Source organism: Camelus dromedarius, chromosome 29 (assembly GCF_036321535.1).
Source record: "Camelus dromedarius isolate mCamDro1 chromosome 29, mCamDro1.pat, whole genome shotgun sequence".
NCBI lineage: Eukaryota > Metazoa > Chordata > Mammalia > Artiodactyla > Camelidae > Camelus > Camelus dromedarius.
This window is the reverse complement of record NC_087464.1, coordinates 4,547,136-4,571,701: the sequence shown is the minus strand read 5'-3', so window position 1 is coordinate 4,571,701 and position 24,566 is coordinate 4,547,136. Positions and strand designations below refer to the sequence as shown.

The following is a 24,566-nucleotide window of genomic DNA, read 5'->3' as shown; positions in this document are numbered from 1 at the left end:
CTTTTGGTTCTGTTTCTCTGGAGAGCTTTCACCCATCCATAATAATAATAATAAAAATCTTAGCACTCTAAGGAATAGAGCAGAAGTTTCTCAACTTGGTAAAAACACATTTACCAAAAAACCTACCACTCACATCACACTTAATGGTTAGAAACTTAAAGCATTCCTGCTAATACCAGGAATGAGGCAAGGATGTCCCCTCTCACCATTCCTTTTCAACTCTGTATTGGAAGTTCCAATTATGCAATTATATAAGAAAAGGAAATAAAAGGTATACAGATTGGGAAGAAAGAAGTAAAACCGTCTATGTATAGATGATATAATCATCTACGTATAAAATCCAAAAGAATTGATGAAAAAACCCTCCCAGAACTGCTAAGTGATTACAGCAAGGTTGCCATATACGAGATTAATATTTAAAAGTCAATTGCTCTGCTATAGCACAATGAACAAGTAGAATTTGAAATTAAAAATGCATTAACATTAGCACCTCCCCAAATGAAATACTTAGGTGTAAATCTAGAATATGTATAAGATGTATATGAAGAAAACTACAAAACTCTGATGAAAAGAAATTTAAAAATGACCTTAATAAATGGAGACATATTCCATATTCATGGATAGGAAAAAATATCCTCAAGATGTCAGTTCTATCCAACTTGATCTATAGATTCAATAGAATCCCAGTCAAAATTGAAGAAAGTTATTTTGTGGAAACCAACAAAGGGATTTTAAAGTTTATATGTCGAGGCAAAAGACTCAGAATAGAGAACTCAATACTGAAGGAGAAGAAAATCAGAACTGATGCTACGTGACTTCAAGATTCACTATAAAACTACAGTACTCAAGACAGTGTGGAACTGGTGAAAAAACAGACAAATCAGTGATACAGACTACAGACCTCAGAAGTGGACCCACATATAGACAGTCAACTGATTTTTGATGGAGTAAAGGCAATACAATGAAGCAAAGATAATCTTTTCAACAATGGATGTTGGAACAACTGTATATTGACATGCAAAAAAAGAATATAGACAGATTTTGCAGCCTTCACAAAAATTAACTCAAAATAAATTATAGACGGAAATGTAAAATGAAGAACTGTATAATTCCTAGAAGATAACATAGAAGAACACTTAAATGGCCCTGGTCATAGTGGTGACTTTTAAAATACAACACCAAAGGCATGATCTATGAGGGGAAAAAAAAGAATTGATAAGCTTGACTTTATAAAAATTAAAAACTTGCTCTGTGAAAGACAATGTCAAGAAAATGAGAAGACAAGCCACAGAGTGGAAGGAAATATTAGCAAAAGACAGAAAGGATAAACCTAAAGACATAAAGGACTGTTGTTTCAAAATATACATAGAACAGTTTAAACTCAACAATAGCAAAAACAGGAAAAAGGCATGACTGGCCCCTTACCAACAGAACGGATACAGATGGAAAATTAGCACATGAAAAGATGCTCCACATCCTTTGTCCTCAGGGCAATGCAAATTAAGACAACATTCTATCACTATACACCCATTAAAATGGCCAAAATCCAGAATACTGACAAATACTGGCAAGGACGTAACGTAACAGGAAATGTCCTTCATTGCTGGGAATGCAAAATGGTACATACAGCTGCTTTGATAGACAGGTGATTTCTGACAAAACTAACAATACTTTTACTGCAAGATCCTGCAATCATGCTCCTTGGTATTTACCCAAATGAGCTGAAGAATATGTCCACACACAAAAAAACCGCACACTATGTTTAGAGAGGCTTTATTCATAATTGCCGAAAAATGGAAGCAACCAAGATGTCCTTCTGTAGATGAATGGGTAAACTGCGATACATCCAAGTGATGGAACATTATTCAGCTCTAAAAAGAAACGAGCCATCAAGTGAAAGAAGCCAGCCTACAAAGGCTAACTACTATCTGATTCCAATTATACAACATTCTGGAAAAGGCGAAATACAGAGACAGTAGAGAGATCAGTGGTTGCCAGGAAAGATGAATATATAAACAGAGCATCTGTAGGGTAGCAAAACTATTCTGTAAATGCCCTAATGATGGATACATGTCACTTTGCATTTGTCAAAACCCATAGAATGTGTAAAACCAAGAGTGAACCCTAACAAAAATTGTGAATGTTGGGTGACAAGGATTTGTCAGTGTAAGTTCATCAGCTGTAATAAATGCAACATTCTTGTGTCAGTGCTGACTGTAGGGGAAGCTATATACACATTTGTGTGGCAGGGGTTATATGGGAACTCTGCGCTTTCTGCTCAATATTGCTGTGAACTTGAAACTGCTCTAAAAAAAAAATGACTATTTAAAAGGAAAAAAATGTATGTTCCACACACAAGAGTCAACTGGGTATGTCAACAATTTCTAATCTATAAACTCTAAATTAGAATTTTGATGAAAACTTAGGCAATTATGTTTTAAAATATTATGTTAAAATTGCCTTTTTCAGACAAATGCAATAATGAGGTATTACAGATAGGTATGGTTAAGGCACTCACTAAAATACATCAGTAAGTAACAAGAGTAAGTTTGCTTTGCTTTTAATGTTTGTAAAAGCTATGCCAAGCTTTTAAAAAATTATGTGGATGTAGTGGGTAATTATTTTTATTTTTCAGAAATAACTTTTCAGTGAAAATAGTGGTTTTTCCTCAAACTTATGGTTACCAGGTGGGCAGGCGGGGGTGGGAAGAGGTAAACTGGAAGTTTGGGATTGGCAGATACAAACTATTATGTACAGAATAGATAAACAACAAGGTCCTACTGTATAGCACAGGGAACTATATTCAATATCTGTAGTAACCTATAATGAAAAAGAATAAATAGAATACATGTATATAACTGAATCACTATGCTCTACACCAGAAACTAACACAACATTCATTGCAAATCAACTATATTTCAATTAAAAAATGAGGAGAAAGTTTTTTCTTAATTAAAAAAAACCCATTATAATAGATTCAACTACTTACTCAATAATAATTCCTTTTAAGACGTCACTGAAAACAGTTTTCCGTCTCTCTGCTCTGCCAATCAGCGTCATTCTTATCTACATGTTTTTTCATAGTTGGTAGATGGTTGCTTATAGCAACTGGAAACCAACCGTTTGCTTGTTCACATCTGGACACAGAGAGACTGACATTCATGGCTCTCACCTTAAAGTGGGAAAGAACATTCCTGGAAACGTCTAGGAAGCATTTATTCACACTCTTTGTCCAGATACAGGTCACACACTGTGAACCAATCACTGGCAAGGGTGATGGAATTTAAGTCCAACCAGATGTAACGTAATCACTGATACGTTAGGATGTGAGCCTGTCATTTTACTTTTTGTTTTTCTCCTGTTTCCCCTTATCTGTCTTCAAGTGGGTCATATGTGCATTCTTAAATTTCCATTTTGATTTATCTACATTTATGAGTGTGTCTCTTTGTCTAGTATATTCAATGGTTAACTCCAGGGACTTCAATATACACATGAAGTTTATCACAGTCTACTTGTTATATTAGCATTTATCTGTTCAAGTGGAATGTTGATACTTAAACGCCATTTAAGTCCCTTTATCCTCGCCACCCCCGTGATACAGTTGTCTTAAATATTACCTCTACACTGAGAACAATTTTTGATTTTAACGTTTAAATGACAAATATAACTGTTATACTTGTCTTCCACAGTAACAAGCTCAACGTGTACACACACCTAGTTATTTACTCAACATCCAATCATCCGTGAACTTAAGACTATCCACTTTTCCCGTACTATGCGTTCCATACATCCATCCGTGATCCTTGAAATTCATCTGATACTACTTTCTCTTTGGGAGTCTGACCAGAAACCTCTTATGCCTCCAAGCGCTTTCTCTGAGAGCTGTGCTCCTTTCCCTTTCCTTTCAACTCATTCATGTTGTTTTATAAGCACATTCATTTCGTGAAGTAGTTTTCCCAACTGGACCATAAGTTTCTTGGCAATGGGTTTCTGTTCACTTTGTACATTTCTCTAGGACCTGTCGTGTTTTCTAGCACCTGATAGGTAACTCTACAAATTCACTGCTCTTTCCATATTTCCTGATTTAAAAAAAATCATCTACCTATGCACCCGCTAGATCAGGCACCACATTTTCCACAAAACTTCCTATTCATACATCTAGGCCTAGTGCCCAAAATATTGGCCCATAAGGAACTTGTGAACATGAGTTGTTCCAGAAGAGCGAAAATTTTGACGTCAGAACTCCCTAACCTTAAACAGTTTGCTCTAAAAACTCTCCATAACATCCTCAGAAATCATTCTGTCCCAGACATGTAGCCATGCAGCTGTCAGGGGTCCTTTCCTAACTCCTCTGGACAACCATCCTAACATCCACACACACACACAGCTAACACACTGTACTCAATTACCCCATTTTAGAACAGGAATAATTTACTTCTATGAATATGATTTTAATAATAGTCATATTATTGAGAGGATATGATTTAATAATAGTCCCTAAGTATTTATCAAAGTTTTCTCCAAATCAAGAAAAAAATCCAAAGTGATCTGCAAATATTTTGTGTGTGTATATATATATATGTGTAGTCTAGGAAAGGAGTAAATGTGTTTCTATATACTTGATGAATATATGTACATATATCGTATATACATATAGACACACAGAATATTTGCAAAACAATATACATGCACACACAAAATATTTGCAAAATAATTATATATATATAATTTAAGAAATTTCTTTCTGTAATTTAGTTTCAACTTTGAACTTTTAAGTGATGGAAGCAGTGAAGGACTCAACGCCAAGGTACATTTTGACATTCTGATAAGGCATTTTTCAGGTCAATTAACTCAGTTTCTGGCAAACATAAATCAAGCTTGCTCCAATTCCACAAGGACTCCACCACAGTCTTTAGGATGGAGAAAAATCACTGGTTTTCCATGTGCTCCTATTTTGGCCTCTTCACTTAGAATACGAATCTTCTTTGCTTTCAAGTCCGCCATAGCCGCATTTATATCATCCACCTTGAGAAAGGAAATATAGGAGAACACGTTTGAGGTCGTAAAAATAGCAAATTACAGTATCGTTAAGACTGAGAAGAAACTTTGCAAGCTCATGTGTCTGTATCCTCTGCCTTTGGGCAGAAACATTCTTAAAGCATCACAAAAATAAACCCAGTACTTCTGGAGGAGGAGAAGTGGTGGCTAAATTTTCCCAGGTGAGCAACCGCAATGCTGAAGAGTTTTCACCATTAGTAAACACTTCTCCTTACAACCTAAATAATGCACGCTACACTTCGTAACACGTACTTCTAGCAGTACTGCTGATGACACTGCAGACTGTTTTTCCCTGAGAGCCCTGGGTTCCTCATTTAAAAGAGGGAGGTGAGGCCAGCCGTATAAATGGCCAAGAGATGAAAATGAGATAACAGGTAAGAAGCTCTCAGCACATTTTATAGCAGGTACTCAACAAAGACGAGTGCTTCCCAATCCCCAAACCTCCCGCCTGCCAAACTGTCTGGTTTTTCCTTTTGAGATGAAAACCTCATACCCATGAAAATCACTATTAAACTGTCACCCAAAATGCTTTTCTCCACTCTAAAAAAGTCCAAACATTTAGAATGCTGCAACTCTCTTCTAAACCATCTCTATTTTCTTCATAGTTACTGGCAGTCTAGGAAAGGAGCAAACGTGTTTCTGTACACTTGATGGAGGTGATTCTCCTCCGTCTCAGAAAGTCATCCTCTTAGACTGGGAACCCAGGACATGGAGAAAAAGGCACGGCAAGAATCCCCACCTTCCTGAGCAGTCATAAATCACCCTAGAGTTTAATGATCTAACAGCAGTATAAATAATAATTAAAAAAACAGGGAGAGTAACATCCATGTACCCAAATAGAGATTTAACAAATGCTCATATTTATACAATCTTATTTTCAAAGAGCCAAGGATTGCCTACTGGATTCTAAAACTTGTGAAGCAACTGATGAGGATACTAAATGTTAGTATAAATAAAGTATAGTTTCTTCATACAGAGTACCTTCTGCTTGTCCATTCCTGAGAATGTTTCTTTTTAAATCTGACAGCTATTTCAAAGTCATGCCCAGACAACAACCAGGGTCAGTCATTTCATGCTATCTTGAAACAGATGGTTTATTCTCATCTTTTTCAGAACAGTAGGATGGCTGAGAGCTTCTCTTTTTGATTCTGGATATAATGAATTTCATTCTGTTGAATTTGACCTCTTTTTCTATTTTCCGAGTTAGTCTAAATTCAGTCTTTCCACTTAAAACTAATTTAAAAATTATACAATAAATGAAAATTTAAACATACACATAGAGCTAAGTACCCCTTGAGTACAACTCAAACCAATTCTCGTTCCAGAGGCAACTACTGTCCTCAGTTAGACATATGCTCTTTCAATTCTTAAAATATACTTATAACCCTTACGTATGTAACAGTGAAGACATTGGTCTTGTCTATGAGAGGTCTGGCCTTGACTTCCAGGAGGCAATTTCTGTAACCTGACAGGAGGGTCTTTGTTTAGGGTAGGAGCTGACCAAACTGGATCTTAAAGTAGAGCTGGCCACCACAGTGTTAGGGTAGGCGCTGGCCAAGCCAGAACCCTTGTTAGTTGAGGTAGGAGCTATGGATCACATGCTGTCAGTAGATCTGGAGACTGACTTCAACCATATGGGCAATCAATCCATCATGCCTAAGTGGTAAAGCCCCAGTCAAAACTCAACAGCTGAGTGTGTGCGAGACTCCCTGGTTGGCAATATCCAGTGCCTATTGTCACACACCACTGCCAGAATGCTGATGTATCTTGAGGAAATGGGACCCTCCCAGGCGCTGTCCCATGTGTTTCTTCCTTTGGCTGGTTCTGGTCTATAGCCTTTCCCTGTAATAAACCATAACCATGAGTGTAACAGCTTTCAGTCAGCTCTGTGGACATTTCCTGGGAATTACTGACCATGAGGGTAGTTTGGAGACCCCTAAATTTGCAGAAGGTATCAAGTGAGGGTGGTCTATAGGACAGCGTGACCTCTAAACCTGACAGCTGGCTCTAAATTTTGCAATTCACTAATATGCATATAAATTAAAGTTTATATGTTTATATATATATATATATATATATATACACACACACACGCGCGCACACACACATATTGTGCGTGTGTGTGTGTGTGTTTAGGTGTATATAAAGTCTTCTGTATGCACTATTTGTATTTGCTTTTTAACTTAACATATCTTAGCAATTCTTCCATATCAGTACATATAGGTCAACAACTTCTAACCTACTACATAGTGTCCTAAATGATTATTTTATAGAAATACAAAAGGTGATCTAATCTAAGGGAAATCTGGACCCTTCTCAATGGTTAGATGATAAACTGTCCTTCCCTATGCTGCCTGTTGAACAAAAGTGTGTGGTGAGAGTTTATGGACAAGACTCCACTGGCTCTTGAGGACACAGGCACACAGCAGGGACTGGTGGAGACAGATAAAAATAAATTAAAACAAAATTAAAAGGTATGGAGGGCAGATTTAGATATTCTAACAAAACTAAGCTGAATAAAAAGAGGCCTGATGAAGGGACAGCAGCAGTATTTGAAGAGATAACAGATAATTTTCCATAACTGAAGAAAGACATGAGTCCTCAAATTAAAAGTGCACTTGAGAATGAAGTAGGGTAAAGATAAAGCAATGCTTATATATATAACAGAGAAACTGAGTGACATCAGTAACACAGAGACTAGCTTAAGAGCTCTCAAGGGAAAACAACTACCTATATTGAACTGACATTAAATTCTTACTAGTGGGAACAGAGACCAGAAGATAAGGGAGTAATGTCAAAGTGCTGGGGTAAAACTATATCAATCTAGAATTTTAAGCTAGCTAATTTATCATCCAGGATTAATAGTAATTAAAAAAAAGAATCTAAAGAAAATAACAATCATTTGTAATAAGTGGACCTTATCTGGGTCCTGATTAGAATACTTCAACTATAGATATCTGTGAATCAATCTAGTAACTGTGACTTCTGGTCCGTGTATATGATGGTGACAAAAGATTTATTTTTAATTTTGATCAATATGATGTCATTGTGGTTACTTATTTTTTAGAGATACCAACTAGGTAAAGGTAAAATGACCTGTGAGTTACTTTTACATAGTATAACAAAGGAGAAAAAGATAAAGTGTGGCAAGATCTTGTAAACTGTTCCATCTGGGTGATGGGAATATGGGAATTCATTACGTGATTTTTTTCTACTTCTTGTATGTTTGAAAATCTTCATAGCAGAATCATGACTTTTTCCATAGTGAACTTCTGATAACTTCTACCCTATATATGACCATGGATATTTTCATTATAGAACGTTCTACCCAATTACAAGCATCTACAATTCTGATATTGCATCTCAATTTTTAGTTAACTGCTTCTTCAGTATCCCTTCATCCAAGAAACACTTCTAAAATTTAGTAAGTTAGATTTTTTTTTTTGGAAAAATGCTTAATTGACATTTTTCTAGCATTTATTTCTATTTGTTACTATTTCTATCATTGACTTTGATTTTAAAGATCTTGTATCATATCCATCCTTCTGTTTAGAGTATTGCTATAGAATTTACAGTTCTTTAAGAGTACTCCTAATGTGTTGCTTGGCAACAAAAAAAGAATGGAATAAAAATGTCTTAATTTTCTGAATTGAAAGTAGACGCGTTATTTCCTCTAAGGGTATAAAAAAATTGCTTAGAAGAAATGTGAAGCAATCTGATTTGGGAAATTAAGCCTATCCCCCTAAGTAATAGAAATAACATAGCCAATAATAACCCAGTTAAAAAACCTGCTTTTATAGTCCTTTGTACAATTACAATTATGTATCATATAGCTCTTTAAGACCTTAAATGCTATTAATGAAAATTTGGGCTATTCACTTCAACTTACCAGGTTTTCTTTTGTGCGGGTAGGGAGGGTGGGCAGTGGAGGGGTGAGGTGGGTGGGTATTTTATCTGTGTCTGGGAATTTATTTTGATTTTCTCCTGTAATTTGGAAATTAAGAGTGACCAGTACTCCAGATAAAGAAATGTCTGAATTGTAACAATCAGAATTCAGAACCTTCAGGTAAATCTGATATTCTCTCTGGTCCTCTGCGGCCTCATCTGAAAATGGCAGTGCAATATTGTTTGCTGAAGGACAAGAAGCTGGACTAAATAACATCTTTTTAAAAACCTTAAAGGTGATGTAATTTGCAGTGACCAAGTTTTATGAACAAGTAATAATGTGCTACTTTTAATGTTGCATATTTTAAGTAATTTTAAAAATACAGGCTTTTTATTTTATATAAAATTATACTAGTGATAATTGATATCAATAATGAATTTACTTAATCTTCAAACTGGTATGAATCCATGGAAGTTAAAATTTAAAGTTTGGATAAAATATCTGTTTCAATTGTCTTTTCCCCCCAAGCTAAAAACTGAGTGAATTATGCAAACCTAACACTGCTCTCACTTTGCATGGTGTTCAGAAGCTTCGTCTGTATTCTTGGGAATTACTTCAGAAGGCCACAATTACCCTAAGCTTCCATACTTCCAAAATAGTCTGGTGGTGGCTTTACAGAAAGTTTACCAAATGCTGCCCTGAAATTTTCACCAGCTGATAATAGAACATTTAAAAAACTAAATTTCTTAAATTGACAGAACTCTTTTACTCGAAGAGGATTTCTTTTTTTTCTCCTTTGCTTTTTCTTGGTAAGAGAATGTCCTTTCTTTTACAAAATGATGTTGGCAGTAGATAGAATTAAAAATTTGTTTCCTTATTTAATAACATAGAAAGTTAAAAACCTCATTAAACTGCCCACTTCTTTTGTTCTCTGGAAACGTTACCATTCTACGAAAGCCCCACATCTGCGAACTGGTGATACAGCTCATTTGTAGAGCTTAGTAATTCCCTAGGGTTTACTGTGAAGCCAAAGAGAATTGAGTTTTTCAAAAAGTACAATTTTCCCTCTTCTTCACTGAAGGACAGAGATTTCCCAGCATACAGCATATAAGCTACTTCACTAGCCTTCTACCTTAAAGTTTTTTCTTTCATAAGGAGCATATGCTCAGTGAAAAAAGATCTGTAAAACCTACAAAAGCATAAACAAGAAAATAAGACATCTAATATCTGACCATTCAGAAGATAAAACCGTTACCATTACTGCATTTCTTTATACTTTTTTCTATCTTAATTTTCTTCCCTTTAACAGAGGCACTGGGGATTGAACCAAGCACGGGCTCTACCACTAAGCTCCACCTCCCACACGCTCTATCTTAATTTTTAAATAAGACTTTAAGCATGCACTTTTCCCCATCAGCCTGCGACAGTGAGGGTTACCCCTAGATGAAATCTCATATCCTTTCTGTATACACAACACCCTTCTCTGACTCTGGGAAACTGCACCTACTCACTGGATAAACCTTACTCTGTGACCAGTCCTTATCCCTGCTGCTGCCCCTCCCCAGCAATGCACTCTTCAACCCATGTGTCTTCCCCCGCCCCCTGCCTCACGCCTAAGTTTCCATCCATTATGGACCTGACCCCCTGCCTCAAGGCCTTCCCAACCAACTTGGGTTGGGCCACTCCTGTACTCAAGTTCTCCTCACCTTGCTTGGGTGCCAAGATCCTGCACAGAAGTGCCTCCGCGTGGATACACTTTCCTCACCCTAACTCCCCATTGCCACCCCACACGAGAACACCCACAACCCCACTTGGCTTCAACCCCCCCACCTAGAGTCATCATCGCCCCTCGCACTGATGCTCTCCCCGCAATGACTCAGGCCCTGACTCTCCATGCTAGGTGCCCTTACACTTTGCGCACACACACACATGCGCGCACACACACACACACACACGTTCTGTGCAGGCTCTCATGCTCCATGCTCCCCGCCCCCCTGCATTGGGCTGGCCTCCTACTCTGCTGCCTTTCTCACTCTGACACCCCAAGCCTCACGGACTCTCTGCGGGCTCAACCTCCCGCTCCATCCTGCTCAGGTGGGACCTCCCTGTGCCTGGGTACCTTACCCAGTCCCTGGCTTTCCCAGGGCAGGCGGCTCCTGCTCTGGACACCCTCTTTACCCACTCGGGCCCCAACACCGCGGGCTACTCCAGCCCCCACCACCAGTGGGGACCTCTAGCTTGCTCTGCCCTTTCTAACGTCTTCAGGACTGTGCTGTTCAAGGTGGGAAGGGAAAAAAGGGGAAGGGGCCACAATTATTTTGAATGGTATTTATTTTGGCCCCTTTTGTTTTGGCACCCGGAAATATTTGGGGGGAGGATACAGCTCAGTGGTAGAGCAAGTGCTTAGCACGCAAGAGTCCTGGGTTCAATCCCCAGCACCCGCATTAAAAAAACAGATTAAACAAACAAACAAACCTAATTACACCCCTCCCCCCAAAAAAGAAAGAGACACTGAAGCTGGGGGAAAAAAAGCTTAAAAAAAAATATTTGGCAGAACTAGTAGGTACACTGATGTCATTTGCCTCTTTTGTCTATCTTTCCCTGTTACTCATGTTTATCCTTTTGCATCTTATGGGCTGTATTTGGGTCAGTCACCTCTAGTCCTCTGTGGAAGATGCAGGGCATACCTGAATAAATGAAGCAAGCAGGTGATCCCATGAGGACAGGGACTCTGTATTTTGTTCAGCTACACAGCCTCGGCACCTAACGCGGTGAAGGTCAGAGTGATACCGAAAATACTTACCAACCAGGAAGACAACACAGACAAGACTCCAACAAGACAGAAGGGACCTTCTCCAGGCCCAGAGCCCTGGGGGACCCTGCTGTGCTGGGTAGTAACCTTTCAGCTGCTGAACTGTGTGCGTTGGGGGGCAGAGGGTGCCTGAGGGGTCTCAGAGAAGGGGTCTTCAAGAAGGAAGATGTTAGAAGGTTTAGAGCAGCACCTGTTTACCAAGTAGCATGAGTGCACTGAAATATTTTTCTAACAGTACGTATGTGTTGAATAAGCCAATATTTTTAGTGGCCCTTACAGTTTCCACTGTGTTTTACCTTGCTATCTAAGTTATTTAGTGAAAGCAGGGCTGGTTCTATTCAATACCAGAATCATCTTCTCAGGGACAGGCCTGCAAAAGGTTGGAGCACACGTCGGCATCAACACAACCCGTGCTGGACAAGAGCAGGCCACCTGGTTTCCAGGCAAGGAAAGAGACAGAACAAGGCGACCTCTCAGCCTGCTCGAATGACAGGCAAACACACCAGGATAAGAAGTCTGGGCCAACCTCGCCAGAGAAAATGGAGACCCAAAAAAGAAAGAGACACTGAGGTTGGGGAAAAAAAAGCTTCGCCAGAAAAATACGGATAACTGGTACAATGCTAAACCACGTAGGAGAAAAAGGACGTTTTGTCTGACATCTTTGTTGAGTCAACGAAAAGCTAAGGAATGTGCCCAGAACAGACACACTCCCCAGCTGGAGGTTTTACAGGAGGTCCCAGGGAAAAAGAACATAAAGAGCCCTGGTGATCATCCCGGAGAGGAAAGCCGACTCTCTGGTGGGTGGATTTAACATTTTTAAAAAAGGAATGGCATTAAAAAAAAAAAAGACTATGAACCACGAAGTCATAGAAGGCTGATGGTAAGCATTTTCAGCAGACACATCTCTGAATGTTGTCTCTTCCCAAAACAGCTGGGAAAAGCGGAAGCACCTGGTTTTAGTGGATGCGTATTTATCATCTTCTACCTTTCAAGCACCAGTCTCTTGACTCCCCTTATAAACAAGGGCCAGAGAGGGTGCCACCTCTTGCACAGGGAATGCGGTTGGTTCCCACTTCTGGCTGTTTGGCAATAAAATCATTCTAGAGCTTCTAGAAGTTTCCCCCACTTTCCTCTGTGTAGCACACATCACTACCTTGGTGGCAGTGGCACTTGTGAGACGCGTCTGTAGATTCCCTGATGCTCCTCCTCCCATCCTGGGGTACCCAGGATCCACGTCCTCTCCCGCTGCACCGGGTCCACACTGAGGACTTGCTTCTGACCATCAGACAGCAGAAGTGCTGCTGTGGGACTTCCGAGGCGAGGACAGAAGGGCCGCGTGGCCCCACTGGCCTTCTTGGGACTCTCACTCTGGCCAGTAAGAAATCAGCAAGTCATCTGTGACTGAGAAGTCCGGTGACGAGTCCAAGTGCCCTGAGAACTACTCTCAGCCTGCAAAGCTCCTGCTGGAAGGCAGGGCCGAGCTCCCCACTGCCAGCCAGCAGCAACCCCCAGCACGTGGATGCGACACCCAGCCCAGGAGAGCCTTCACTGCAGCCACAGGAGAGATCCCAAGCAAGAACCACCCAGCAGAAGCCTCCCCTAGACTCCCAGACCACAACGTCCTGAGCAAGAGAAAACAGTTGTTGTGTAACACCCCAAAGTTCTGGGATCACGGGTTACACGGCAGTGACTGGAATGGCCAAAGGAGTACGGTCTGACTCATACCATCATTTCTGCACTTTCAGTGGCAGGTAACATCAGACCCAAGTTACATTAGCCAGCATAGACTAGGTTATACCATAGTAAAATAATTAACCTGAACTCTCTGCAGCTTCCTTCAATAAAAATAGATTTCCGGTTCAAGGACTGGTGAGGAATTCTCTATCTGATGACTTAGGGAACCACACCCCTGCCTCTGGTGACAAGTTCATTTCACAGCAGGTGGCAATACTTCTCAAATGATTCCATCTTAGAGCCCATCTTCATTCAGAAAAAGTGTCAGGCTCTCCCGGCCACACCACTTTTTAAAAATCACCGCATGTACATAAACTGGTGGCCCCGGTACCCATTTCCCATTTCTTCCTCTTAATTCCAGCAAACCCCACGTCTCAGCAGCGCACGGTACTACCTCACTACACAGCACACTTGCGGTCAAGTGTACCATGTGGCCACACCAATGACAGGAACAGGAGTGATATCTGTCATTTCTAGATCATCCCTTAGCCCGGGACAGCTCACTTTAGACTGAGAACAGGAAAATAAAATCTACCTACGTGAAGACACTGTGTTTTTTACTGAGAGCAGAGAATAAGCCCTAGCTGCGTCCTGCTAATGTGGCAGTTACCTGACCACTTGTCACACCTCCTCCTCCTTCCGACCTTCATTTTATATGGATAAACATTTTTGTTTCCCCCCTTTAATCTCTCTTTTGAATTCTCTGTCACATCACTCAACTTCCACTATTCTGTACTTAACTGAACTTCTAACTTACATAGCGGCTCCTTTGAAGGCACGGCTCTGATGTGGAAGAGACAGTGTAGTGTGGGAGAAAGAGTGGACTGAAAGGCTCCTGACGCTGTTTCTCATCCTGGGGGTTCTTACACAAACCCTCAAGTCCAATGAAATAAAGACCTGCAGCCAAAATCAACCTCCTAAAAAGGGGATAAAGGTTAAATACTAGCCCTGTTTAGCTCCCTCATCTAACACCTTACAGCCTCCCCACCTGAAGCTGTAAACTTGGCTAACACAATGCAGGCCATCCTACCCCGTGGCCAACAGTGCCACTCCCAGGATCAGCACAAATCTGGGTTTGAAGCACAGCTTTGCCCTTAGTACTAATGTGACTATGGGCAAGTGAACTATTCCAAGTCTCAGTTTCCTCACCCGTCAAATGGGGGTTAATACTGCCCTCACAGGGCAGCTATGAGAATCAAATAATGCACACTGAGTACTTCGTTCATTTACTGCCAGAGGACTCCATGTTAGCAGTTATAACTCTGTGCCTTTCTCTTTTTTTTTAATTGAAGTATAGTCAGTTTACAATGTTAGGTAAATTTCTGGTGCACAGCATAATGTTTCGGTCAAACATGTACATACATATGTTCCTTTTCATATTCTTTTTCATTATAGGTTACTATAAGATACTGAATATAGTTCTCTGTGCTATACAGAAGAAACTTGTTGTTTACCTATTTTATATATAGTAGTTTGTATCTGCAAATCCTGAACTCTCAATTTATCCCTTCTTACCCCCTTTCCCCCACTGGTTACCATACGTTTGTTTCCTATCTCTGTGAGCCTGTTTCTGTTTTGTAAATAAGTTCATTTGTGTCTTTTTTTTTTTTTTTTTTAAGGTTCCATGTATGAGTGACATCATATGGCATCTTTCTTTTTCTTTCTGGCTTACTTCACTTAGAATGATGATCTCCAGGTCTAACCACGTAACTCTGTGCCTTTCCACATGCTGTTCCCTCTGCTCAGAATATGTTCCTCCTCTTGTCCACTTGGGGAATTCGTCACATTCATTATAACTCATGCCCTGCGATACCGTCCTACCACGTCGGCCTGCCAGGAGAAATCCCTCTTTCCCTCATTTGGGCAACTGAAGGACATTTCTATGAATTCTGCTTCCCACAGTCCACTGTAACTGCCGGTTTAGACAGCTGACCCTCCGCACCATGGGCATGGTCACATCTCTCTCACTCACTGCTAAACCGAGGTTCTCAACAGGGGACACTCACTAGGTTCTCAAATATGTTTGCAATATGAACTAGGTAACTCCTAGAGTTAGTTCACCCTAAAATCAACCCCCGTCTCTTCTGGATTGGGAATGAGGCTTAACTATTATGTCATTACTTCTAATAAAAGAATTGTCCTATCAAAGTAATTTAAACTGCGGGGAGGGTTTAGCTCAGCAGTAGAGGGCATGCTTAGCATGCATGAGGTCCTAGGTTCATTCCCTAGCACCTTCTTTAAATAAATAAATAAACCTAATTACTCCTCCAAAAAAAAAAAAAAAAAAAAAGATTAAGCTGAAGCATAATTGGTAATGCCAATATTCCAAAAGCAGCAATCTGAACATGAATGTCGACAGATAAAGGCTCTCTAATGAGAATGTTCTTGCCCAGCATTTCATGTTTTTTCAGGAACTGTCAGCAGATGCAATTGAGAAGATCTTAAAAATCCCAGTTAGTCACTGAAAATGGATTGCCTCTGTATGAGGAACTAGCTATTAGAATTTTAAGGACAGAAAATAATTCTAATAGTTAGCATGTATCTGGAAATTCTTACTTCACAGTCTCCTCACTTGCCGCTTCTCACTGCCTCGGGGCAGGGAAAGCAGCCGTGCTCTCGCTGCATGAAAGGCCGCACTGATCACAGATGCTACAGCAAAGACTCAGATGTGCTTCAGCCAACTTCAGGGGCCTTTCTCTAGTGACTGCTGCATCCAGATTTCCATAAAACATATTCTTATTATTTGCAGTTTTCTAGAGAGAAAGAGAATATACCTACAGACCCACTCTTCAATAGGACCAGCGTTACCATTCCCCTGAAAGAAACTTACAAGTTTCTGAGGACAGTGACAATATGTAGCCTGAAAAAGTAAGACATTTTAAAAAGAGAAATTTACAACATTAAAATAATTAAAGTACCTCAATGCAGACGTGATGCATTCCGCCAGCCTTGTTCTTCTGCAGAAAACCTGCAACTGGACTGTCACTTCCCAAAGGATGAAGCAGCTCTATCTTGGTATTTCCCAGGTTGACAAAAACAACGGACACTCCATGCTCAGGAAGAGGGACCGCCTCACTGACCTGGGCCCCCAGAACATCCTTATAAAGTACCTTGGCCTTTTCCAGGTCTGGCACTGCCACTGCTACATGATTGAGTTGACCCAGGTTCCAGCTAGCACCAGGCACTTGAAGCGAGGACTGTGACGTGGAAAAAGTTTTTACCGTTGGAACTGCAGTCTGAAGTCTGGAAAAGAGCCCTGAAAAGTCAAAGAGCCATTGATATTCTTCTTCTGAGGATTCATGCCCTTTTAAAGTTAACTTTTTACAAAACAAAATAAATTATACATGTAAAAAATGTATATATACCTAGGCTTTTTAATTACAGAAGTTAAATCAGAGGAGATAAATGAAACAACCCATGTCAAAGCTGCTCACTCTGCTCTGAAACAACTGTCTGGAATTAAAAAGCTAATTCTGAGCTTTTTAGATTCAGAACAAAGGATGTCATTTTTCATAATAATTTATATTTACTGATAACACTTAAAAAATAGCCACCTATCATTAAGAATTACTTGCTATTCTCTGCATTTCATAAAGGGTAAGTCTTACTGTTATAATGAAAAAACAACGTTTAACGATTAAGAACAAGCAATTTTCTTCCCTACCTATAACCAATACTTTGTCTTATATTCTACAGTTAAGTTCATTACAGTTGTACCTTTTAATGTGTACTTTATTTGGATGATTATCAACTAAGAAAAATTTCATTATCAGAGGAAAAATAAGCAACAATCAAGAGGGTAAACTTAGCAGAATTTCCTCTGAGCCAGATTTTTTTTTTTATTGTTCTTTTTATAACTTTGAAGGATTCGAAGAACTTCTAAATGAGAAGAAACCTTTCATTTGGAAACTGAAGCAGCCTGCAGTGTGTTGCCCCTAGGTATCACTGTTTCTCCAGTTCCCCCAAACACCAGGCTTTAAAAGCCAGATTCTCCCCAGAATGAAAATTATACACATGTACGAGGTCTAAATTTATTTTTGTAAACCTACGTGACTTAATGAAAAAAAGTATGAAATAGCAAATTGAAGAGCACACATTTTAAATAAAGGGTTCTTAGCTCTTGATGAAAAAAAACTTTAAATAGTACCTAGTATCACAGAGCTCCAGCTAACAAAACTAAAACTTTGGTTAACGAGGAAACTGAAGCGACACTATTTAAGACCATAAACCTCGATGGGAAGGCAGTCTCCTGGTGCAGGCATCCAATCCCCTCTCAGCGGCACAGGGATGGGCTGTGGGCCTAGAGTGCTCCCTTCCCAAGAGATAAAGAGCCCACACAGCCTGTGCCTGGCTTGTCACCTTGTGGGGACAGATTATCTTTCCTTCTTTCAGGCTCAATGCACGCTTTGTCTCTGCTTAAAGGGTGAGTGTCATGTGGCCAACCCCACTGTTATATCTGTCTTCTGCAGGGAGGGAACAGGGTTCCTTATACTGTGACACAAAGGGGCTGTGGATAGGCAGACTGTCCTGCACTGGCCACTGGCAGAGACCCGCTGGCTGTGGGGGATGGGCACCCACAACTGAGGCTGATCTCACCCCAGGTCTTCTCTCTCTCATGCACTGTTCCACCCAGGGCTTGTATTCTCCTCTGACACTCCGGCTCTTTGGACTCACTGTATGATCCTGAAGTTCAAGTGTACTCCAAACCAGTACACATGGACATACATGTACAACTGGATGTAAGTTTCATGAAAGAATACCTAATCCTCAGTAGATGTGATGTGCTCTAATAAAAATATAACACTGCAGTGCAAGATATATGTAACAGGTGTACGATAAATTCAGCCATTCTTATTGTTAATGACATACAAGGATGTTTGCTTGTTGAGTGGCATGCAGGGTCACCTGAGACCAAGAAATTATCTGAAGGGCATGGTGCTAGTGAATTTTAAAAATGCTAACAACCTAGGGGGGTTGGTATAGCTCAGTGGTAGAGCGCGTGCTTAGCAAGCACGAGGTCCTGGGTTCGATCCCCAGTACCTCCCTTGAAAAAAAATGCTACCAACCAACTGAATTATTGGTCAAACTGCTCTTCCCCCCCTTCCCTGCATCCCTACTGTGTGTGCAATTTGCAATGGAAGTTCAACAGAGGATGTATTTGTACTTAAAAAAAAAAAAAACTGTAGATACGGTCCATGAGCTTTAGAGTAATATGCACCTCAGTGTTGTTTGCTCCATAAATTTCCAACTTCCCCTTCCCAGTGTTATTTTTACGGGAGATGGGGCAGCTGGGGGTTATTTCACAGGCACTCTATTACCAGCAACAGAGCACACAGAAACGTCAAAGGAGTAACTTAGAAAAGGCCCAAGTGAAGGTCAAGTTTTATACACCAGGTCAGTTTGCTTTGGGGACATTTCAAAAACCCTGGCGCTGAAAAGAAAGCCCAAGCAACTCACGTTATTGGCAGCCTCACTCTATCTTTCTCCATAACTTCATTATCATGGAAGTGGGAGAAGAGGATACAGTTTACTGGAATGCTGATTCTTTTTCCTTTTAATGGGACATGAAGTTTTCTTTCTATGTTAGGAAAACAGACAATAACATCTTTATATAATGTAAAAATCAAGATCTTACGGCCATATTTTAGTTTATCTTACTTCTAGAAATGTAAACTAATTTGAGAAAGGAACAATCACTTTGTGGGTTTTATCTGGTCCCTAAAGCATATATTCTAGGAATAGGATAAAAATAAATACAGTGATACTGGTGAGAATTCAGTAATTCTGCTTCTTTAAAATGAAGTGTAAAGAATGTAAAAAGATAAGTGCATAAGATATTCAACATCATTAGTTATTACAGAAAAGCAAATCAAAACCACAATAAGATAGTACTTCACACCCACAAAAAAAAAAAAAGCGCTGATGAGGAGTCTATGAGTGAAATGTGAAATCTTACTGGGGTTGGAAACGTAGCATAAAGGAGTTACACTGATATAGATCCTTGCAGATACTTAAAAAAATTTGTTGCTGAAGAGTCTGTTGTGAACAGAAATTTAAAAATATTATAGTTTCTCCTTTGATTTTTGCCAACTTTTAAAAGTATTTTTATTCAGATTGCCCTCCAACCATAGGGATTCACAGCTCTTTTAAGTTTGAGGTTTCTCTGTCCCATCTCAGAAAGGTACAACAGAATTGTTTTACTTTGAACTCCATGTGTAAATTTGTGACTATTCCAAAAAAAGATTACTTCCCAAGAATAAACTACAATGTATAAATGTGGGAATAAACAGATAGTTAAAAACAAGAATGTTAAAAACAAAACAAAAACCAGCATGGTAAAGATAAACACCTGATTTTCACACCCGTCAGAAACCTGATGTACAAGAAATAGATATGTTACCAAACCTGGTATGTATGTTAACTCTAATTTCTAACTTTCTTTCAATATTGTTTCTTGCTAAACACTTTTAGTGCCTTGACTTAAAAATAACACTGCATTCCTTTCCATTCAGATTGTTTTTATTTCTGCTCAGGCTTTCCAGACATTGCCTCCAAATAAAAAAAGTTTAGCTGCCAGGGTCTATACTTAACTGCATTAAGGGTACTTAACTGTTTAAAGAAAATTTGTTAAATCTGTACATAAAGTATCATGAAAATGTGAATATTCATTTGTAATAAGGTTTCCTCAACAGCTTTACTGAGATATAATTTATATAGTATAAAGTCTATCCATTTGAAGAGGACGATTCAACTGTTTTTTGTATATTTGCAAAGCTGTGCAAACTTCACATAATCTAACCTTAGAATGTGTAATAAGTTTTTGTTTGTTTTGTTTTGGGGGGGAGGTAATTAGGTTTATTTATCTGTTTATTTTTAATGGAGGTACTGGGGATTGAACTCAGGACCGTGGGCATGCTAAGCATGCACTCTGCCACTTGAGGTATTACCCTCCCCCACATGCAATAAGTTTTTAAGTCTGAATTTTTGTACATTTCGTTTGAGGAGACAGGACATAGTAAGAAAGTCATTCATCACAAGTGCCTTCGAGTTAGTTTGGTAAGAAGCTGATTGGTTTTCAGCATTCATCCAGAGGATTTTATGGCACATACATGTATTTTCATCCTGTTTAAAACTATGATGAGGAGTAAGTCTTTACCCAACACAGTTAGTAAATAGACAACATTTATTACTCCATTTACATATGTCTCCTCACAGTCATGTACCTTGGCCACTCTTGTCTTTAACAGGTTCAATTTCCATTTCAAAACTTTTATCATGAAGCCAATTCTTTGCAAGCCAAATTGGAACGGATTGTGTTTTTAACCTTATTTGTTTTCCTGAGCTTCTCCTGTTTTCCTGTTAGTTTCATGTTCCTTAAAAGTGTGGTCATAACATAAGATCATCATTTGATTCAGCAATCCCAGCTGTTGGTATATATTCAAAAGACCTGAAAGCAGGATTTTGAAGAGGTATTTATTTCTATACCCATTTTGTAAGTATATATTCACAATAGCCAAAAGGTGGAAATAGCCCAAATGTCCATGAACAGATGAAAAGATAACCAAAATGTGGTACACATACAATGAAATATTACTCAGCCTTAAAAAGGAATGAAATTCGGACACCTGCTACAACATGGATGAACATTCAAAACAGTTTGCTAAGGAAACAAGCCAGTCACAAAGGACATACTGTATAATTCTACCTCTAAGAGGCCCCAAGGTAGTTTAATTTACAGAGAGAAAGCAGAACAGTGGTTATTTACCAGGGGCTAAAGGTGGGGGAAAATGGGAGTTACTGCTGAATGGGTACCGAGGTTCAGTGTGGAATGATGAACAAGGCCTGGAGACAGATAATGATGGCTGCACAATATGAATGTCCTCAATGCCACTGAGCTGTACACCTAATTATGGTTAAAATGGTAAATTTTATGTTATGTATATTTAACCACATAAAAAAGAAAAAGTGAGGTCATCTCAGGTTCAAGCCTCTAATGCAGGATAAATCCAAGCCACGCTTTGGAATACACTATTTTCATTTCATTTTTCCTTTATGCAAAGATGTGTATGTAAGTTACAAACGAGACATGTATCTTTATTAGTATTTGGTTCTTGCCATAAATGTATGACTTGGCAGTTATACTCCCTGTCCCTTAATTTTCTCAAGTATTTTTAAAAACACACACATAAAAATAAGACGCAGTGTGCCTTATGGTTAAGTATGTGGGCTCTGGTTCAAATCTTGACACTACCATTCGTTGTGTAACTTGGGCTGCTTACCCTGTGTCTTTGTTTCTCATGTAGGAAGATAATACCTACCTCGTGATATTGTCATGACATTACATAGGCAAGGTTTAGGAAAGTGCCTGGCACAAAGTACATCATAAACTCCAAGGATTTCATTATCGGCACTTTTAGAAAGGTTACATCAATAACCTGCTTATAAATGTAAGCACCTCTGACTTTTAATGTATTTTATGTTTTCAAAGGAAAAAGTTGACTGTGCACCTGCCCTATTCACTGTTGTGTTAAAACTCTTATTCAGTAATTAAAGAGTACTTGTATTTAGTGAATATTTTGGCACACGTAGTGTTTTCATATTCACTGTTTCATCATCCACAATTTACTACCTTTTTATGACAAGGAGACTACTCTCCTTTCACTTTTGAATATTTACTGCATGGGCTCTGATTTTAGAACATCTTTGACAGTATCTAGGGACAACTGACATCCTCACGGAATAATGCTGCTGGAAGCTATTATAAGCATAATATTCTTTCTGCTTCTTGATACAGGAATAATAATTTACAATTTTCCCAAGTTTTTAAAGTTAGTTGCTTATAGTTACTCTCTAACTCATCCATGGTGCTCATGACTATCGTTGTTTCGGAACTCTTTTTAGTATCTCATAAAAGTAGAAACTATACTTAAAATAATTTGCCTTTCAAGAACCTATAAGCTGGGTATTACCCCCAACACAGATATGACCCAGTCTTCAGGCATTCTCCACACTGCTGGGAAGGGAACTTTCATTGGTGGACAGATCCCACGGTGAAACACCTTGCTGATTTGACCTCACTTTCCCAATAAAGATCCATGGATTTATTTCACCATTAGCATTATGCAACAATACTATTATGCAATCTTCCCTAAGCAAACTGTGCTCACACATTCTGAAGTATGAGGGCATCACGTGGTAGCCTGGCTCTGCCTATTGGTCTTAGTGACCATAAAGTAGAAATAATAATAACAGTTCAGTGAATGCTTGGGTATCTTTCCCATTTAGGGAAAAAAATAGGCCTGATTAATTTTCCTCCAGGTCATACTATGTGGCAAAGTTGGGCCTCAAGCCCAGGTCCCTCTGACAACAAAGTTGATGTTGTTAAACTATTATGTTTTATTTTCTCATTCCTCTGACATTCGTTATTATTCTTTTTTCTCAATTTTTAATATCTTTAGTGTATGTCTTATGAGCAGTATCTATTTCCTAAGAGAGAGCTTTCTAAGAGATGATGGCTTGTTTTACGAGCTTTTTTTTTGTAAAGGCTTGTTGAGATGGTATGTGACCTAAGACGCAGACCTGCATTTTACCAAGGAGAGGGAATAAGGGCCAGGAGGGGATGTTATCAAATCTTGAGCATCACCTGTTAATTAGAGATTCATTTGAACAAGCTGTGCTCAGCCATAGGCTGTATATGTCTCACCTCTTTAAACTGATTAAGTGCTGAGACAGCTAAAACTATTATGGTGCACTTGTGTGGGGCCCATCATTTAGTCCTGATGAACTGCAATGATGGATACATAAGAAATTTTTTTGTGGGGGAGGGTATAGCTCAGTGGTAGAACAGATGCTTACTACGAAGGAGGTTTGGGGTTCAATCCCCAATATCTCCCTTTAAAAACAAATAAACAAACATAATTACCCCTGCCCCCCACCCCAAACCAACAACAAAAAGAAATTCTGTGACTGGTAACACTATAGTGATCAATAAAGAACTTGTTCAGTTTGAGATGGGACTTCAAAAGGATGACTACAACTCTTACGTTTCAACTGGTGGAAGAGAGGGAGCACCTTCTAGGAGCGAAATCTCACCTTACTAAAGGTGCATCCTCTCGAACACGTTCTGACGGTGCTAAGCAGAAGGGTTATCACAAATGTTCAGGAGTAATTCTGAGATATTACCACCTGGCACCTCCTTTCTAACTGGGAAGTTCAGACTAAGGGAAACAGTTGCTCCCTGAAGGATGAAGAAAAGAAAGAGAAAGCGGAGAAAGCGGATGCACTGCGGTGTCAGGAAACGTGGGTTTCTATCATCACTGATTCTACCTCGCCTTTTTTTTTTTTTTTTTAAATGCTGGTGTAGAGAACTCAAGAACTCTTCCAAATCCACCTGCTTCCATCTTCCCTGCTTTTATACAAGAAAATAAATATATTACGGAATGTGGGAAAAAAGTACTCCTTTCGTATGCTTTGCACAACTGACCTTCAAGTGTTCTCAGCAGGATACTGGCCGTGCCTGGGGCTCAGCTCGTGTTGTCTACAGGACTTGATCTTCGCTCTGGTTTCTCCCCAGTCTCCTATGGGACTCACGGTCCCTCCACCCTAGCCCTGCTGTCCCCTTGGCCGGGTGCCCTCGCTTCTCTGGGGCCGCGTATGGAGAGTGAGACTCAAACACAGGTAGGAAAGCCCCACGCCGGCCTGCGGCGTCCCTGGAAGGTTCTGTCTGTATAAAGGTGCTGACGGCGACCGAGGGACGCGCCTCCAAGGCAGAGCGCAGCAGAGCCAGGGACGCCGGCCCCGCACGGCCTGCTCGGGCCTGGCCTTCCGTCCCGCGCCCACCCCTCGCGGAGCCCCGGCGTCCCGGAGTATTCACCTACTGCGATCCCAGCCAACACACGCGCCATCTTGGGAAGCGACCCCCTGCTTCCGACGTGGATCAGAGGGGCGTCGGGTGCGACGAGGGGCGGGGCAACCGTCGGGGGCGGGGCAACCGTCGGGGGCGGGGCAGCCGGCGGGGGCGGGGCAGCCGGCGGGGCGGGGCGAGAGCCGGGGGCGGGGCGGACAAGCTAGGGGCTT

The 24,566-nt window shown here is 40.0% G+C and overlaps 1 protein-coding gene across 1 annotated transcript; it reads right to left on the bottom strand.

Moving 5' to 3' along the window:
- Window positions 1–1,757: 1,757 nt before the first annotated feature.
- Window positions 1,758–24,462, bottom strand: MCEE (methylmalonyl-CoA epimerase). The gene is made up of 3 exons (XM_010985346.3): window positions 24,364–24,462; window positions 16,409–16,746; window positions 1,758–5,025 (listed from the first exon to the last, which is right to left on the bottom strand). The coding sequence occupies exons 1-3, from the start codon at window positions 24,392–24,394 to the stop codon at window positions 4,873–4,875; spliced, it is 522 nt and encodes a 173-aa protein (XP_010983648.1). The 5' UTR covers window positions 24,395–24,462; the 3' UTR covers window positions 1,758–4,872.
- Between the last annotated feature and the right edge of the window lie 104 nt (window positions 24,463–24,566).